General features: G+C 44.7%; 2 protein-coding genes across 2 annotated transcripts in view; both read right to left on the bottom strand.

Annotated features, from left to right (window-relative positions):
- Nucleotides 1–1,403: 1,403 nt before the first annotated feature.
- On the bottom strand, nucleotides 1,404–4,420 carry NHLRC4 (NHL repeat containing 4). Its single transcript, XM_072982615.2, has 2 exons — nucleotides 4,307–4,420; nucleotides 1,404–2,936 (listed from the first exon to the last, which is right to left on the bottom strand). The coding sequence occupies exon 2, from the start codon at nucleotides 2,925–2,927 to the stop codon at nucleotides 1,839–1,841; it is 1,089 nt and encodes a 362-aa protein (XP_072838716.2). The 5' UTR covers nucleotides 2,928–2,936; nucleotides 4,307–4,420; the 3' UTR covers nucleotides 1,404–1,838.
- Nucleotides 4,421–12,987: 8,567 nt separating this feature from the next.
- Nucleotides 12,988–19,454, bottom strand: part of PRR35 (proline rich 35) — a 39,566-nt gene continuing 33,099 nt past the window's right edge. The window contains exon 3 of the mRNA XM_072982575.2: nucleotides 12,988–17,951. Within this exon, the coding sequence (XP_072838676.2) occupies nucleotides 17,027–17,951 (925 nt within the window). The 3' untranslated portion in view covers nucleotides 12,988–17,026. The remainder of the gene's footprint in view (nucleotides 17,952–19,454) is intronic.

Raw genomic sequence — 19,454 nt, 5'->3', positions numbered from 1 at the left:
TGTGTGACATAAATGGAGCTGCTATCCAGCCAGTGCCAAAGTAGCTGAGAAGCCTCCCAGCGCTGGCCTTCTGGCAACATTTCTTTTTAATCCAGGAAGGAAGCTCCAATGACTCCATTTTTGCCACACAAGGAGCTGGCTGCAGAGATTGGGGCGTACATCTTGCTGCTACCCCATCCAGCTGCCCAGGGTAAAAGAGCCTGAGTGTGTTTTAAAATGGCACCCCATGTGAAGGCATGTGAAGTGGTGAAAGCCACTTCCCATTGATACCAGTTTGAAGCAAACGTTTAATTCCAGCCTTGCTTTCACTATACCAGTAGGACTGCCTCCTGACTCTGCTGCACGTTTGACCTTTTGCTGAATCACCAGGTTAACAGTTAGTGAACAGTTAACAGGTTAACAAACAGTTAACAGGTTAACGAACAGTTCGGCTTCTGTCGTCTGTTTCATACGTGATTACAAAATGCATTTTGTCAGCACTCTTCAAATAGTTCCCAGGAAACAATTTCATGAAGTTGGGGGCAATGTCCACTCACCATAAATGGAATTGTGGAGATGAAGAACTGGAATAGAAAAAAAAATAAGATACAATATCTCCTTGTAGGAGATATTTAATAGTAACTTACCAACCTAAGCAGGTTGGGTACCCATTGACCTGGAGCGCTTGAAGTTCAGGAGATCCTACTCTTGTCTCTCAACTGCTACCAGAAGATGATGCTCAGAAGCCACTTCTGAGTACTCTATACTTAGGAACCTCTGGCACAGCACATAATTACTCTTATACCAGTCCAACCACTGTCACCAAGGGAGCTTGTAGCCACAGACCGAAGAGGATTTGCTGAAGGGTTTTGTAATGCCAACCCTCTCAAACCTGGCTGGAACAGCCTCTACTCTACTTAGGAGAAAACATCTGGGTACCTCACTTTGAAAATACAAGATAGATTTAATGGATTTTGGCATTTGGTGGTAATTTACGTCCTGATGTTCCGATCAGTGATCGATGCCGAAACAAGTTCTACAATTTTTCTTACTCATCACAAGGTGGTAAATGCGAGTAAAGATCGAATAGGGTTAGAAGCAACATTTTTTTTCTTCTTCTTCAAAGCCTCTAATTAATTATGTTCTCTTTTGATAGTTCCCCCCCCCAAGGAGAAGTAACATCGCCTCACAAAGCCAGAGCTGAGAGTACAGTAAGTTCATTCTTGAAACAAGAGAACAAGTGTTTTTAGCTATTGACAAAGACATTTTGGCTGCTTTATTGTACAGTTAACCCACCTCACATGCAGACTTTTACGGAAAGTTCAGTCAGCACAGTAGTCTACGTATAGCTCTCCAGTGTAGTTTCACCTTCTCTTTTTCCTACTATAAGAAATCAGTTTAAAAGTGAAAGATGGAATAGTTACTTTTCTTAATGGTAGGGCTTAGAACTGTTCATCTAGAGCTCCACCGGCAAAAAAATTATTGAAAATTGTTTTCTTTAAATACATTAAAGAAAACAATTCTCAATAAATTGTTTATTTATTGATTAATTTTATTTATATCCCACCTTCCTCGCAAAATGGGGACCCAAGGCTGCTGGGTCTCCCTGTCCCTCTCTCTCATGTTTTCCAAGCCTGTTTTGGATAATGCTGCTTTCTTTCCTTTTTGGCCGAAGTCGACTCTTATGACAAAGGTATCCCTTGCTGTAATAAGTCCATGTCATCACTAGAGCAATTTAATACATCCTTTGACATTTGAATATGCTGTTGGGTGAGGTAGCATGACCATAAAATTGACATAGTAAATAGATACATGTAAAGTGTGATGATGACAAATCTATTCTGCCCTGCCTTGAGGTCCTAGAGACTAGAAATTAGAGTGGGGCTGTCATCGTGTATAAAATGAAGGTCAGAACTGTAATGGGGCCTCACACGGTATCTGAAGACTTTAACATCGTTGTCTCCGCTATCGGTCACAAAAAGCAAGCCCTGGGTGGAACAAGCGATTCCTGTCGGCCTTTGAAGACCTTTGGAGACCAAGCAGACTGGAGATCCACTCCTGGGAAACAGATGTACACTCTGATGCTGTTCGTCCGCTACCATGATGTTGCCTTCTCTATCAGTACAGAGGCCGGCAGGATTTCCAAACTGGTGGCCATATTTACTGCTGATGGAGCAGACCAGTTTGTGATTGCTGTTGAACACTTTGACATCTCCACATTCTTCGCTGACCACGAATCCTCCTTCTGGGGCTGAGCACACATAACGTGGCCCCTCCAGGTTGGAGACAGAGTGGGTGCCTTGCACCTTGAAAGCACGGTCCAAGGCAAAACTATAAACCTTCCCTTCTGTGTAGTCCGCCACCAGTATTTTTCCGGATGCATCTACAGCAATGCCCCTAGGAGAACAAAACTTCCCAATTCTTAGCCACTCGCCCTCGGAGAACTTGGAATGATGACTGAAGATGTGGATAGTTCCGTTCAGCAGGTCTGTCACAGCCACCATCCCTGCCCTGGTGACAGTCACATCCTCTGGCAAGAAGGTCTCCTTCTTCCATTCTACACATGGCAAGGCCTGAAATGTTTGGCCTGATTGGTGGCGAATCTGGACGTTGGGTGCGTTTTCACTAGTCACGTAAATAGATCCATCCAGTGAGCAGTGAATTCCACATACGTTGCCATAATGTCTACCATTGGGGTTGGGGATTTTGCGAACCAAGTCATTCTGCCGGAAGTAAAGATGGTTTTTGATATTGTCCAGGTCATGGCATATGGTCTTGGCTTTCTCTGCCAGCTGGTGAACTTGCTGCTCTGTCACCATGCCCATGCCAGGGTGGCTGTTCAGGAGAGGACTAGCTTTCTGAAATGTGACATCAGATTTAACTTGGAGGCTGTAGACGGCCTTCAGAAGCTTCTCCTTGCGCTGTGCATCCTCCAAGGTATAATCCATGCTTTCCCTCTGTCAAAAAAACCAAAAAAGTGGCTATAAAATTGTAGCATATAAAGGCATGTTTTGAACTTGCTACTTCAGCAAAGATGTTGAGTTATTATCGTAGACATAATAGCCATTATTTTAACAGTGGTGCCTTGCTTAACGAGGATAATCCGAAATCGCTGTAGAGCGAAATCCTTGTTAAGCGAAATAAAAAATCCCATTGAAACGGATTGAAAACCCGTTCAATGTGTTCCAATGGGCTGAAAAACTCACCGTCCAGCAAAGATCCTCCATAGGGGCGGCCATTTTCAGTGCCTGCAAAGCGAGGAATCTGTCCAAAAACACAGCGGGGAGCCATTTTACACAGCGGGCGGCCATTTTGAAGCCACCAATCAGCTGTTTTAAAAACATCGTAATGCGAAGAATCGGTTCCTGAAGCAGGGAACCAATAGTCAGGAAGTGAATTTTGCCTATTAAAACATTGCAAAACACTCATCGTATAGCGGTTTTGTCATTTAACGAGGCAATCGTTAAGTGAGGCACCACTGTACTCAGTAATTACATATAAGGAACATTGGAAGCTGATTCATGTGTAGTGCATTAGTTAGGGTGTGTGTCTGTGCGTGCATGCGTGTGTGCATGTGCGTGAAGCATTATGGGAGTTCAAGCCCACAGTTCCATACTATAGACACCTACATTTTGCTCACCTGGATGACGGCCTATTTCCGAGGCCGCATGACTGCCTCAGACCTTGTTTCCCATTGTTAATGTACAAAAAAAGTACTTCCAGGCAGTCATAGTCTCGCTGATGGTCAAAAGACACAACACAACTGTTTCATCTTTTCCACATAGGTGGAAAAATATGGTGGGGAACACAGGTAGGTTGGTGGAAGGCAAGAACATATGGCCTTCCCCCCCCCCCCGAAATAAAATTCTAGTAAGGAAGCAAGACAGTAGCCAAATGGCAGCCTTAAACTCAAAGGGGTAAAGGTGAATCCAGAGAGGATTCTACCTCTCGAACCAGCATGGTATAAGGAACAGACTCAAGAGACCCACATTGAAACCCATACTTGGCCACAGAAGCAGCCATTTCTGTGTATTCTCTTCCTGGAAAATGGTGAAAACGATCACCATAAACCAGAATTAACTTGATGGCACATTATTATTATTATGTTTATTATATCTCTGGCAGAGCATAAAAACACTATACTTTTAGACCACAACTGGGAACTGTAATTAAAAAAAAAATCCAAGCTTTGCAGGTGGATGGTGTACCCACTCAGATTGTTTCTCTGTACCCCTGACCGGACCATTAGCCCAAACTATCTAACTACAAGCTTTAGAAATAAAAGTTTAGCTAAGAATGTAGGGAAGAAACATTTAAAATGGTTTACCTCTGATCAGAGCACTTCTGCTTTCTACTTGAGCACAGCTAGAGGTTGGACTGGTTTAGAGTTCTGGAATTAAATTAGACTGTTTCGTTTCCATCTACTGTTGCAATAGGTTCCCCAGGGCAATGTTGTTAGTGACATGAAATCCTCTCACCTTTCCTGCCCATGGTTGCGTCAACAGAATTGTTTTGCCGGAGCAAACATGAGGAAACTCATCTTAAAGCACAAGAGAAAACCCCTCGCCACACCCTTGTGGGGCAAGGCTCCATTAGTACAGGGAAGCTGGCTGTCTTTTTGTATGGAGTGTGAGGGGGTAGACTTTGAGAGGATCAGTATATAATGAATGTTGCCCACTTATTGAATGGAATAATAACAGCAATTTGCTGCATTGGATACTGTTGAAATCGTGATCACGTGCATGTGGATAAGAAATGTTTAATAAATAAAGTAAAATTAAGATAACATTCTAGAGCAGCCTATAACAGTGGTTTTTATACTTCTGGCTGATCTCTTTCTGCCCTTTTTCTTCTGGGGTCTATGAGTTCACACCACAGATTCACAGAGCTCAGAAAAGCACAGCCAGCTTTGGTGAAAGTTTCTAAGATTTGCGGTTCTAAAAACTGACATTTCCAAACAATGTAGATCTGAGGTGACACCTATAGAATAAGTGTTCGAGCTAGAACTGCATTTTCTTGGTTTTGTGCCAAAAGAGTAGGACAGAAAACAGTTAAAATTCAGGATGTGTGGGTGTTTTGCTTGTTAGTATACAAGGGCACCATGCTGTTTGTAGTGACCTGTGTATATACGAAGCTTTATAAAGTACAAAATAACATGCTCTTGTAAAATTTGACATGATGGAAGAAGAGGGCGGGGATGAAGGCAAGATTAATCAGGGGAATAATGTAAGGTTGCCAAATATTTGTGAGGCGTGTAAAAGTACAGCTTGGTTCACAAACATTTGTTTTCTGCAGGAAATGAAATGTTTGGGGAGGCTTTTGAGGTTGAATTACCAGGGGCTGATGAAGAAGTGGATTCCGTCTGTATCACATCATTATTAATGATGACTATTTCCCAGTCAAGATTATTTAATTCGATTAAACTTCAGTTGTAATTCAAGTTAGCTTGGCTTGAATAGCTCAGTTTGGTTTGGTGGTCCGTGTTGGTTTGTTTTTTGGCCGAAGAGGGTGTTTGAGGCTTCTCAGCCCCGCCTCCTCCAGCAGGCGCCCACTCAGGGGCAGCACCCGGAGGAGGCGGAGCAGGGAAGCCAGGCATGCTGAGTGGGCAACTCACCAGAGGAGGCGGGGCTAGGAAGTGCCTGTTCGGCTGAAAAACGAACTCGCACAAACTGCTGAACGGGCAGTTCGTGCCCATCTCCAGTAGTGATTCTGCACGAACGTGGTCCGCTGCACTTTCGCATCTAAAATTTTGAATTTCGAACTGAATCCACCTTCTCCTCAGTTCAGCATCTCTGAGTTGTTGGGGCTGAGCCCCAGAAGTTAGTTTTTGGCCAGTTTCTCCAACAGCAATGGAAATCAATTAAATAACCAAACCTGACAAGTAAACAGGGTTGCCTCAGCTGGACCCTGGCAAGTCGGTGGGAGACTTTTGTCTTTTCCCCCTCCCACCTGTTTTCTGGAAAGTAAAAGCATCTCCCACGGCAATGGTCTCTGACCTTTTGTTGCGCTGTTGTTGCTTTAATCACCGAGAATAAACAAACACACAAACTCAGCCTCTGGCACCCATTCACCTTTCCAGGGCTGAAGGCCTGTCAAGGACTGTTTGAAAGCCGCCCCCAAGCCTCTAGTGACACCTTAGCCATCGGCGGGCATGGTGGTAGGCCTTTGCGCCCATGCCCTCTCTTCCCTTCAGCGGGCAGCACAAAAAGGGACCCCTCCCGTTCCGTGTCCTCACGAACGATGGCCTGTAAATCAGGAGACGTCAATTTTAATTTCATTTATTTATTAGAATTTTTCTTCTGTCCTTCCACTGGGAAGTGGAAGCTTCAACTGCAAGATAAAGATGAGTAAGACTGTGGTATTTTGGGGCGCTGGTGAAAGCCAAAGGGGAATTGCTGTATCTCTTTCCAGGACTCCAATCAGTTGGTCCTATAGAATCATAGAATAATTGAGGTGGAAGGGACCCGTAAGGCCATCCAGCCCAACCCCCTGATCAACGCAGGAATCCATTCTGTGTCTAGTCGCGCTGGCCACGTGACCACGGAAACTGTCTGCGTACAAATGCTGGCTCTACGGCTTGGAAACGGGGATGAGCACTGCACCCTAGAGTCGGACATGACTGCACTAAATGTCAAGGGGAACTTGACATTTTCATGATCACTTTACTGATCATGTGTAATTTTCAGCATTTTAAGGAACATTTTAGGAGGTTGTTTCTTGGAAGAATCATCATATAAAAGCTGAAAACGGGGTGGAGAGGGGATCAGTGACCTTCCAGATGTTGTTGAATTGTAACTTCCAACATCCCTTATTCCTGACCAGACTGGCTACGGCTGATGGTAATGGGGATCCAGCCATACCATACCTACCACAGCCATGCCTTAAAAAAAACAAACCCTAAACATGATTGTTTGTTCAACCTGTAGGGTTCTCTCCCACATTTCTGTGTCCAATAGATATCTTTACTGCAGTTTCAGAGAAGGATCACTAGGGGGCGCCCTCCCTCCAAATTACCAACCAAGGAAAATGATTCCTCAAATATTGGATCTATTGGGACATGTGTAGAGTCTTTACCACGTATTTTAAAATTAGAAACACGGTGCAAAGGAGAGGGTGGACATTAACCAAGCTATGCATTAATACATTTAATTTGGAGATAAGAGGGAACATTTCTCACTATCTGAGGAATGTTAGGTGAAACAGCCTTCCGAGGACAATCAGTGGAGCAAAGAAACTGATTAACTTAAACAACAGAATAGTGTTCAGAGTTGTTTTCCAGGGTGAATTTTAATTTGAGTCTTCAGTTCTTCCATACCTGAGCAGGGTAGATCCCTCTTCCACGCTCCCAAAGTTGTTGTTGTTTCAGAATTTGTGGCAGTTCATTTTTTTTTCAAAAAGCTCAAATTCAAAGAAATGAACCTGTCTAATCTCTGGTTTGGGAATAGAATTGCTTCTACAGTAGAGGTTTTAAGCACAGCTATGGCATACCTTCCCACAGCCTGCGAGAATCAGAATCAACCTAAAGAGCAATACCCTTTTTTTTTGTGCACACCATTTTTTATTTTTGTGTACACAGGAATATTCTCCATACAGAGAAGATTCTTTCCAATATTACTGAAAAGGTGCCTGCTTGCTGGCTTTCTGCTGACAATGAATAGCCTCTGAACTGTACAGGAATCTCTTTTTGTAGAGAGAGAGCATTTTCTTTAAAAAAACATAATATTATTGGGTTATTTTCATAATTTCTTCTGTCTTAGTCCCCCTTTTTGTATAGCAAAATATTTTGCAATTTATCAAATGAAATAGCGAGAGAAAAATTCCCCCACTGGAACAAGGCAGTGAGAGTTAGAAACCAACACAGATTTGTCAAGACCAATCCTGAGAACCAATTTTCTCTAATTTTTTGATTGGGTAACCTCCCTGGTAGATGGTGGGAATGTTGTAGCCATAATATATCTTGACCTCAGCAAAGCTTTTGACAAAGAGCCCCATGGTATCATGATTAGCAACCTAACTAGCTATGAGATGGACAGAATAACTCTCAGGTAGATGCACAACTGGTTACAGAATCATACTCAGAGAATGTTTATTAATGGCTCTTTCTCAGACTGGGAGGAGGTAGTTTTTTGGTACCACAAAGCTTAGTTCTGGGCCCATCACTCTTCAACATTTTTATTAATGGCTTGGATGAAGGGGTGCAGTAAATACTGATCCCATTTGTGGATGGACTAGCTAATGCCCTGGAAGACACAAACAAAATTCACAAAGATCTTGATAGGCTCAAGCACCAGTTTGAAAACAACAGAATGAAGTTTAACAGGGATATCAGGGATAAGTGCCAGGTTCCATACCCCCCCGGGGGGGGGACCAAACACACAGTTACAAGATGGGGAATACTTTGTTCACTAATACTACAAGCAAGAAGGATCTTGGAATAGTTGTAGATCACAAGCTGTGATGCAGCGGCCAAAAAGGCCAATGCTATTCTAGGCTGCATGAACAGATGCATTGTTTCCAAATCCTGCAAGGTGCTAGTCCCCCCTCTATTCAGCACTGGTTAGGCCTCACATTGTGTACGGTAGCCAATTCTAGCCACCGCACCTTAAGAAGAATGCAGACAAAATGGAGCAGGTTTGAAGGAGGAAAACAAAGATGATTAGGGGACTGGAAACCAAGCCTTTTGAGAAGACTGGGCATCTTTAACCTTGAGAAAAGAAGATTGAGAGGAGATAGGATAGCACTCTTCAAATGCTTGAAAGGTTGTCATATAGACTGAGGATGGGCAGGATCTGTTCTCAATCATTTGGCCCAGTCACCTCTTTGCCTGATCCTGCTGCCTCTTTGTTCTCTGCTGCCAGATGTGCAGAGAGAGCTGTCCTGGCTCCTGGAAGGACAGGTATGCGAAGCAGGACACTTTCAATGAAAAGCACAGTGGCCCCGGAAGGCCTCAGTAACACCTGTTCAGCTTGGACAGGCCAGTGTGGCAATTGTGTTTGTGTTTTAATTGCTGCAAACCCGGCCTAAGAAGACACATGCGGGCAAAACGTAAAACATTCAAACCCGACCGTTTGGTCGACGTGTGGCTGTTTTTTGCCACAGAGGCAGAAGGACAATGGACGGGCAGGGGGTCCCTTTGGTGTGTGAGTTTGGGAAAAAGGCAGGCGTTGTTCGCCGTTCACCTGAAACCAACCCAGATGCCTATCAGGTGAGCTGTACCTTAGCCGAAGAGTAATGTCTGCCTATCAGATGCCTTTAGGTTGACCAAATAACCGTGTAATGTGGCTGGCACCGGAGCAAGCTGAGCACCCTCGGGGCCCGATTTGAGAGGGGGATAAAGACCTCCATGTTGTTTTACTCCCATCCAATTATTTAAACACAAAGGTAAAAACGCTTTTGCCTTTTGAACTTGGAATCTGTCCACCTCACTCGGAGCGCCGCGAGAAGGGCTTTGCCCTTTTCTCCTGTTTTGTTTGCCTGGCAGCTGTGTGGGCGCTCTTCTAGCTAAACTCCCCTCCCTTCTCTTGTGCTTCGCTCTTCTGGCATGGCTTTACAGACACACCCGTTGACCTTGGCCATGGTCTGAAGAAGAACAATGGGACAGAGCAGCTGCGGCGACGGAGGTTCGAAGAATGACTTTTTCCGACTACAGTCCTTTAAAAAATCTCCCAGGAACGGTCTTAATCCCAAACGGTAACTTTTCCAGATTCTGCGCTGAGAAAACTCCACCGCTCTCCTCTTCGAATCAAGGAGCGGATTTTTCAGCCTCTCTAGTTTTTGCAAATCTTGGTAAGAAGCATCGTGCTTCTCTCCCTCTTCCTTTCTGTGTTTCCCTATCCAGCGAGTGAAAGAAAACCGAATTTTCAAATCATTTCCAGGAGGAAGGAAAAAAAAGAGCAGTTCTATACAAAAGCATAAACTGGCTGGTTGACTTGAGAAGCTGTTTTTTTCAAAAATAACTTTTCAAAGCTTTATGGCACATGTGCCTCATTTCCTGGTTTCAATCCTAGCCTCTCAATAAAAGGATCATGTTGCAGGTGTAAGCACAGATCTGAACCGGGGCACCTTGGAAGGTAGCTACCAGGAACCATAAAGAGCATTCTGAGCTTAAAGGTGCCCACGGTTTGACCCACTGGCTGGTGCAGCTTCAGATATAACAGGGCAAATGCAGTGCTCTGTGAGAGAACATCAGCTTTGCACATAGAAGGCCCCAAATTTAACTCCTTGTGCTACTAATTAAAAAGATTAGGTAGCAGCCCGGACCGGTCATGCTACAAAAGGAAGAATAAGGCAGTAGTGTCCTTAGTTTGAGTGAATGCAGGGGTTCATTAGTTACCTTACCTTCGGTGGCAGCATGTCTAAAGTTGTCTTTGGTGGCAGATGATGGGACCCTGGAGATCAGCTAGCTGTCAAAACGGGCAACACAAAGCTAGAGAAATAGCTTGACCTGGTACAGGCTGAGGTTGAGCAAATTACTTTTTTTGGTTTATATCTCCCAGAATCCCCCAAGGCTTCATGGCTGGCAGATGTCATCTTTAAAAAGCAACTTGTCCCATCTCTGCTTATAAGTCAACTTCCAACGTTCTACTGAGCCAATGGTTCCCGATCTTGGGTCCTCAGACATTCTTCGACTAAAACTCCCAGAACGCTTCACCACAAGCTGTGCTGGTCAGGATTTCTGGGAGTTGTAGTTCAAGAACATCTGGGGACCCAAGGTTGGGAACCACTGCAATGACCAAGTGGCATGTTTGGCTTTATGCACAAACTAAGCAAACTGCAATTTAGGGGTTGAGATTATATCAATTATGTGCCATCAAGTCAGAACCGACTTATAGTGACCCTAACAAGACCTTCATAGTCTGTAAATCAACCTATTACACCATACTGGGTATCCTTGAGATTATGAGAATCAATCAATCAGTCAGTCAGTCACAGAATGATACAGATTTTTGGTTCTACTCCCAGGTCTTTCAAACATAACATACGCTTGACTTAAGTCATCTTCACCCAACCCTACCTGAATAGCAGGTCATGAGGAAACCGACATAAGCTGCTCGTATCTGAACTTTCAGCATTACCGCTGATTAAAAGAGTAAGATACAAGTGTAATAAATACACTGTGCTTGATCTTACATTTAGCATGTGGTCAGGACAGGTGTGATCTTTCAGCTGACTGTGAGCTGTTTTGATATCAGTTATATGTGATCTGGAGAAAATCGTCAACGGTTGGTCAGGTGCTGTAGCCCAGTCAGAGTTGGACTGAATCCAGCCGCTTGGCAGCACTTGGACAAAGTAATGATTCGGAGAAAAGAGGCAATTCCCATCATCCTCATAAGGTAGATGACGAAATTAATACTGTTCAACATTGCCCGAGACTTAGTCATTAGAGGATAGCAAGTTGGTTTTGCCTCCAGTGCTGGACTTTGGCCAAATATTTGACCAGTAATTTGGCTGAAGCTCGACTTGAAAAATAGCTACCTTCATGAATACCTTCATGAATACTCAACAATTCTGATATGGTAGAGACTCTGGAAAACAACTGTCCCAAAGTATATACTTCTGCTGAAAGTATAGACTGATTGTTCATGTACTTGAAAAAAATAGAAAGACTCATAGGATAGTAGGGGAGAAGATGGTGGAGAAAAATGGAAGTACAGGACAGAGAGGATGTTTGATCTGTAGGACAAGCGGAGGTGGAAGGGACAGGAGGATAAGACAGAAGAGGCATTGGGATAGTCAAGGGTTCTTGAAGACAGTGTGAACTACTTGCCAAGGAGAAGAGGACAGAATGTTGTAAAGGGTCCAGAGTGGCCTCTGGCTAGAGGGGCAGTATATCAATTGAATAAAATAAATAAATGGAAGACACGGACAAAGAACAGAGAAGGGGCCACTATGGGATAGTAGGCAGAACAAGTTGTGGAGGTGGAGATGGACAGAACAGGAAGCAAGACAAAGAAGAGGGTGGAGAGGAGAAGAGAGCCAAGGAGTCCACCTGGGTTGGTGGGAGGAGAGTGTATGGAAAGAGTCTGAGCATTAGGAAGAGGAGGCAGAGAGGACAGGGTTGAGAAATTAGAAATAGAGAAGAAGAGGGGAGGCTTGGCTTGGCAGGTCAATGTTGTGGCTCTGCCGAAGCCAGAAGAGGACCTCCAGGGGCTTGGAAACCAGGGGTCTGTCACCAACCTTGGGAGAAAACAATCAGGGGTGAAGAACGCAGTAGACCAGGAAGGAAGTCTTTAGATTTTGGCTCTTCCAAATTCTTTCTCACTGAAAACACCTTCTTAGAAGTGCTGTCTGCACTAACCATGGACCTGGTCTTGGGAAAAGTGACTTGAGGAAGGATGATGTTAGTATCCAACCCTCTATTCTGCCCATGCTTCTCCCATGCTGGCTGCCCCCTGCCCGCTTCCTACAGGGAGACTACCCGAGGTATCTATCTGGCCAATATAGGATCACAGAAGGATCTTGGAAAGGACGGGTGTTCTTGACAGCCTGATGCCCTCCACCTAAAGCAGGCTTCTTTCCACCCAATGCTCTGTAAATGCACTAGACTGTAGCCTCCATCACCCCAGATAGGATGCCCAATGAGCTGGTGAACAGCGGGCGTGGGGACTCAAAGTTGGCGGATTGGTGGTCAAGTCGGACTTAAGTCGCACTGGTGACTCATCTCAGACTTGACTCGAGATTCCCCCCCCCCAATGACTCAGACTGAACTCATGACTTGGAGCCCACCCACCTTTCCCAGTTTTCTGGGGGGAAAAACTTGTTTTTAATAGGGACTTGGGATCTGATTCCAAAGATGAAGTCAAGACTCAGATCCAAAGACTTGCCATCATCTCTGCTAAACAGACGTGTAGAATGTTCCCAACATGTTCTATAACTCCTTTCTCCGGGCATTGGGACCGAGGCACATAACATGATCCTTTGGATAGATGTAGGAAATAGAATATTCCATGATTTTAGGCTTTTTTCGTCTGTAATAGCAGCATCAAAAAAAGGCGGCCAGGCATTCACTTTGTCATTTTAATTTAATTTAACTTAATTTATTTTAATTTAATTTTTACATTCTTAGATGTGTGGACAATAAATAACAGGTGAATACTCTTTTATTTCATCTCATCCCAGTGACCTCCCTCCCTCCCTCCCTCCTCCCCTCTTCGAAGCACCATTCCATGTTTTAAAGAAATTAGGTGTAGGATGTACAGGTTTGCTCACCAGTGATTATCGTCTTTTGACAGAACGAGTGCGGGTGTGACGATGCTCCAGTGTTGGTGTGTGTTTGAGTGACGGCTGCATTTCAAGGGAGGTTGTGGTGACAGGGGGGACTTTTTTCCCCAAACACAACTAGCTGATCAGCTCAAGAGGAGCTGCTGTGAAAAGGAAATGTGAATGAGCAGATAATAATGTGGCTAAGTGGGGATGTCATCTGTTCCCGACCCCCTTTTCTCTGTGTCTACACTGACCTTTCCAAATGGCAAAACTTTGTTTTCCCCCTGCGTCAAAACATTATCACGCAATCACTTTGCTTCTGTACAGTCTTGTGTGATTCAATCCGAGCAGGCATGATAGTGTATCTCTGGGAGGTCTAGCGCTAACCATTAGGCAGCAGAGTTGGGGGGGTCTTAAGACAGGACAGCAAATTATTTAATTTGGATGAGTAGGGGCACCGTTTGCAGGTGGTGGATGGTAGCAGGGTGCCTTTGACTAGGCTTGAGTGTGGGGTCCACAGCCGCCTCTCGATTTATACTGGAGAAAGCAGCGAGGGTCGCATATTCTACTCATTCTTAGCCAGATGCCTGCAGGTACACTACAACTCCCATCTTCCTTTCCAGCACACCCAGTGGCCACAGGCCCATGAAGACAGTCTTAAATGGATCCCATTTGGCGTGTTTGCCATACTCCATGTGTTTGGATGAGATCATACAATATATGCATATGAAACTGTATGAAACCCCCCCCCCCCCAATCTCTCACCACATTTAACTCTCAGGGAAAGAAGGAATGAAATGAAGTCTCTTATCTTGTCCCTCCCCAGCTTTTGCCAACCACTGCACAGTCTAACCCCCCTGTGTTGCAGGGCAGGAGCGGGCAAAAGGCAGAGAACCGAGTCGCCGGGCTCACTGTCATGTCGGGCTTAAGTTGCACCAGTGACTCGACTTGAATTCAACTCAAGGGCTTTTTCTTAAATGATTCAGACTCAATTTGCGACTTGGAACCCATTCATCCTCTCTCTTTTTTTTTCTGGGGGGAAAAACTTGGTTTTGATAGGGACTTGGGACCAAAGACTCAGACTTCCAACTCGGACACAAAGATTTGCCAACGTTGCTGTTAGGATCCCCTGGTAAATCTCTGATCATCTTTGAACTACAGTATAGAGCTGGAAGGGATCATCGAGTCCAGCCTTTACCAAGGAGGCCCAGTGGGGGATTCGAACCCCCAACCTCTGGCTCCGCAGCCAGAGATGTAAACCACTGAGCTATCTAGTAGCTTTGTGATAGCTCTCTTGCAGCAGATCAGCAAAAGCTTCAGATTTCCAGCTCTTTCCAAAAGCACCAGTCGGTCTTTGGCAGCTGAAATGGTGAAAGCTGTAGAGGGCGCAGGGACCTGCGGTGCATTTTTATATGAAAAAGGCTTGGAGCTTCTTGCTGATGATGGAGAGAAACTCCTGGGCTGAACACTGTTCCAAAGTACCTTTTAATTCTAAAATCCCATCTGTCTCACAATGCAACAGAGCATCAAAAATTAATTGTAGCATTCTAGAACCATTGAGTTGGAAGAAGGGCCTATAAAGCCATCAAGTCCAACCCCCTGCTCCTTAAATCAACTCAAATGCCCCATATTTTCCTGGGGCCATGCTGAAAGGGGCCAAGGTATTCTGGGAGTTTTAGTTCAAAAGCGGAACTTTTCACAGCTCTGCAAATATTTGGCTCTATTTGGTGGGGTCTTGGGGGGGTCTGTGTTTTTTTTTTTTTTTAAGGAGATCTCAAGATCCATCAAGTCTGCACAGCTTTTGGCACACAGAAGGCAGTAAAGAGTACACAGTAGCTTCCAGATTGCTGCGCTTGTGATGCGAACAACACTTGTGACACAGGATTAGGGTGAACACCTATAGTTTGCTATGTGATAACACAAAGTGTGTAGAATCCTTGCGTCACAAAGGTGCCCCATGGTGTTTCGATTCATTTTCAAGGTTGGCCTTCCTCGTCAAAGGAGCTCCTCCAGCTAGGATGAGGGCTCGGGTGAGTTCGCTCGAGGGAAATAAAAATAACCTGGAATTTGGAGCATTCTCCCTGCTTTGCAAAGGCGGGGGGCTCAGGAATCGTGATGCGTCCCTCTATGCAAGCTAAATGGGAAACTGTGGAAATTGTACGCTGTTGGAAAGTTTGAATCACCCCATACGCCTCCTTGGTGGTGGCCCCCAGTCTTTGGAAAGCACAGAAAGTTGGTTCCTTCTCTCCTTCTCTTTCCATTGACAGGCAAAGACCTTCCTTTTGAGGCCGGCTTTCAAGCAGTAAGTCAGCAAGGCTAGTTTTCAACTTACAGCTTTTTAAATGAGTTTGAATTGTTTTTAAATCGGATTTTAAATATATGTTGGGTTTTAAAAAACTTATTTTATACAGTGGGTTCTTTTTAGTTTTTTTTTTATTGGTTGTGTTATCTGTAGGAAGCCGCTTTGAATCCCCTCTGGGGAGAAAAGGCGGCAAATGAATATTTTAAATCAATCAGTCAATCAATTAAAGTTCATTTTCAACCCTGTGTTAACCAGCATGACTTCCCACTCAGAGAAGGAGTCCTAGGAAGTTGTCTGTTAAATCGTCGGCAGTTCTCCCACAGATCTGTCCCTCACTACCAAAGACGGGGAATATTCTCCCAGTAGAATTGTGCCTGGAAATAGGAAATATCGATGCGATCCACTTGTGGTGTTAAATATGTTGATTCCTCTGAAAGGGTTATCAGGAAAAGGAAGCATTTAAGATTCACACCAAGGCCCAAATCCTATTCACTTAACTTGGTGCAAACTGATGACGTAATCTGAGTGCAGCACTAAATTTTTTTTTAAATTAATTAAATGCTTCCTACCTTCCCCACACGCATTTTAGGTTCTCAAGCTCCCTTGAAATGCAGAGGGAGAGCCTTTAATCGCCAAAACCCGCTGCTGGATTGTTGCTATTGGTCTCGATCCTTGTGGAGGTGAACTGGAGGGGGCAGTTTTTTGGCAATTAAAGGCTCTTCTCCTCTTATTCCCCATTCTGAGGCTCCGAAAGGCTGTCCCAGAGCACACTGCTCTGTGATTCCATTAGGAATCACTAGGATAATACAATTAAATAATAGTAATATTTTTTTTTCAAAAGAACAACAAGAAAGAGCCAGAATCTAACCTGTGTCCTTCAGGATCCAACACAGATCTTAGGCCTACAGAAATATTTTGGCAACTTGGGTATTACTTGGATGTTACCTGTATTGGGGGAAAATATTTACCTGGCTATTGGCAGGGTCTTGTAAACCTGCTGTCGTTTATTTCCCTACTAAAAGCCCACAAAGGGCATGGCTAATCCATAATTTGTCTGAGGGTTTGGTTTTAATGTTGAAGGGGAGGGTCTTAGAGAGGCAACAGAACCCAACAGTCCCTTTAATTAAACTTCACAAGAAGTTCTGGATCAGAAAATGTATCTTGTTTAGGCAGTAATGGAAGAGATGGGGAAAATCTCGGACACATGGATTTACCATTCTTTTAAAAAGGTTTCTACTGTGTTCCCATGGTCTCCTACTACACCATAGCCACGTTGGCCACGTGTGAATATAACAGAATAAGGATATATAGCTGTGCCTCCCAGTTGCAGTGCTTTTCATAACATTTGGAAGAGGAAGGCGTTATAAACTATCTGGATTCTGTGGTGATAAGCTCAAGACACACAGAGTGATGGGAGGTTAGCTTCTAGCTCTGAAAGTCGTTAAACAAAATTTTTTTTCTGGTTTGGAGAAAAAAAATGTGGGAAAGAACATTTTCAAAATAAAAAGTCAAAACGCTCTTGACTGACGGAGACGGAGTGCATTATGGATCTGTACTTAAGGGACTGTGAAGGCAAACCCCCTCCGTCTCGTTGGGCAGACCGCATGACAAGGAACGAGGGAGGGCCCTACATCCCAACGGGACGTCTTCGGTAACGGGGAGCGGAGGCCCTTGGCTGGGGTTGGGTCTCCCATCCGTGCAGAGCAGGACGCTGGAATCGGCCTCGCATTTGGTGGTACGGCTGTAGTACGGCTCCATGACGTGCCTGAGTTCTAGAGGTACGTTGAGGGGGAGCACCTCAGCTTTGATGACAGCTCCCAAATGGGCCTCAGAACAGGCGGCCCGGAGACTCTCCGAGCGGCTCATCTTGATCAGCAAGTCAATGGTTTTGTTCTCGGTCTCAAGGAGACAATTGGACACCTCGTCCCCTTGACTTTCTTCATCCGTGGCCAAACATCTGTTGATAGAATCCAGATCTTTGCCTTGGACTCTCCCACCCTTGGCGGTCATCTTAGACTCTTTCAGGTCTAAGTACCCTTTCTCCAGATCTTTGGAGGACTTCTTCACTGAGAGATCTAAAGGGCCTTCAGTAGATTTGGTTGCTTTCTCCAGGGCTTCGTGGATATGGAAAAGTTCCTGGCGAATTTTGACCAATTGGCTTCTGAGCTGCTTCTGTGCCGGGCTGTCCTCTTTGGCCATGTCTGAGAGCTTCTTCTCCACCTCCTGATACTCCTCTAAGGTCTTGGACAAGTCCTCAATGAGCGCAGTGGCTTCTGGGTCTCTCGGGCCAAAAGTTATTGTTTGCTCTTTGCTTGGCTTAAAAAAAGAATGATCTGGGTCTGTGATCACAGGAGGTAAAAGGTCAGGGCCACTGGTCTTCTGTTGGTCTTCTGGTGGGCAGGCATGGAGCTCCACATGCCAGTGGTCCAGGGGCCTTGAGGGCTGAGCGGGGGCAGCTCTTAAATTGCTATTAGAGGAGAAACAGAAAGAAGACAAAAGGGAAGAGAATTGTTAATATGAAGAAATACAAAAAGCTAGACTGAACAAGGTGCAAAGTTAAATGGCTGCCATTTATTTATACAGTGGTGCCCCGCATAGCGACATTAACGTCGCTATCCGGAAACATCACTATACGGAATGTAAAACCCCACAGGAATGCATTAAACTCCGTTTAATGTGTTCCTATGGGGTGAAAACTCACCGGTAAGCGAAGATTCCCCATCCAGCCGCCATTTTCGCCGCCTCGGTAAGCGAGGGCAGGGCGTGAAAACGGAGCGGGCGGCCATTTTATTCTTCCGGCGACCATTTTGGAACTGCCAATCAGCTGTTTTTAGAACATCACAATGCGAAGATCGGTAAGCGAAACGCTTACCGGTCATCGCAATGCGCTTTTTGCCCATTGGAATCATCGCAATGCGATCGCATTAGCAATCGCAAAAAATGCGTCGCTATGCGGATTCGTCGTTAAATGGTGCGCTCGTTAAGCGAGGCACCACTGTATTTTGCCTGGATGCTGTTTTTTAAAACTTGGATTATACTACACACCATGTGGCACAGAAACACATAAATTAATCTTATCAGTCAGAGCAGGGCAGCTGTGGTGAATGTACACTGCCAACTCCCATCAGCGCTAACCATTGGCCATGGCAGTCATTGTCTGAGAACATCTGGAGAGCCACAGATTTCTAATCTCTGGACTAAATTATAATTAGAGTAAGAGGATGGAAAAGTTACTCTATTTTTTTGCAATCCCCGAGTCTGTATGGCTAGCTGGCTGAATAGGGCCAGCCTGGGTGGCCTTGGGCCAGCTGCACCATCCTAGGATGCCCCCAGTAGAAGGGAAGGGGAAATCACTTCTGAGTATCTCTACCAGAAAAACCCTGAAAAGGGTTGCCTTAAGCCAGAATTGACTCAGCGGCCCATGATTATATGATTAGTCTGTATGGCTACTGGTCTTGCTCGGTGGTGGGTTCTAGTAGCCGTAGTCAAAACACATAACTGTTCCAAGCACCGACTAGAAAACAGCATACGATCCACAGCAGATAGGATGGCATTTTGATCATCTGCCTTAAACAGCTAAATATCTGCAGCCTGTCCACCATCATACCTTCCGCCTCTGGGTCATGTGATCTGGACTGGCTCCCGCTATGCAGAGTTATAGGCTGCATGTCTGAACCTTCTGCAATGGCATGAACCTATCTGACACACCTACAGCAGTATTCACACATTCAGAGAAACACATGGTTGTTGAGACCCAGGATAGCGGATGGAACTCTTATATCTCTCTTATATGTATCCTGGGAAGTGCAAATAAGTTAATGAATCAAATAACATTCTTATTCTTAATCTTATTTTAAAATTGCTTGCAAAACGTTAAAGCAGGAGGAAAGAACCACTGGCCTTCTGCTTGTTATGGACTACAATTCCCTCAGTTCCTTAGTACTAGTCATGCTGGTTGGAGCTGATGTGA

Source organism: Pogona vitticeps, chromosome 13 (assembly GCF_051106095.1).
Source record: "Pogona vitticeps strain Pit_001003342236 chromosome 13, PviZW2.1, whole genome shotgun sequence".
NCBI classification, from domain to species: Eukaryota; Metazoa; Chordata; class Lepidosauria; order Squamata; family Agamidae; genus Pogona; species Pogona vitticeps.
The sequence above is the reverse complement of the archived record's forward strand: the minus strand, read 5'-3'. Positions and strand labels throughout refer to the sequence as shown.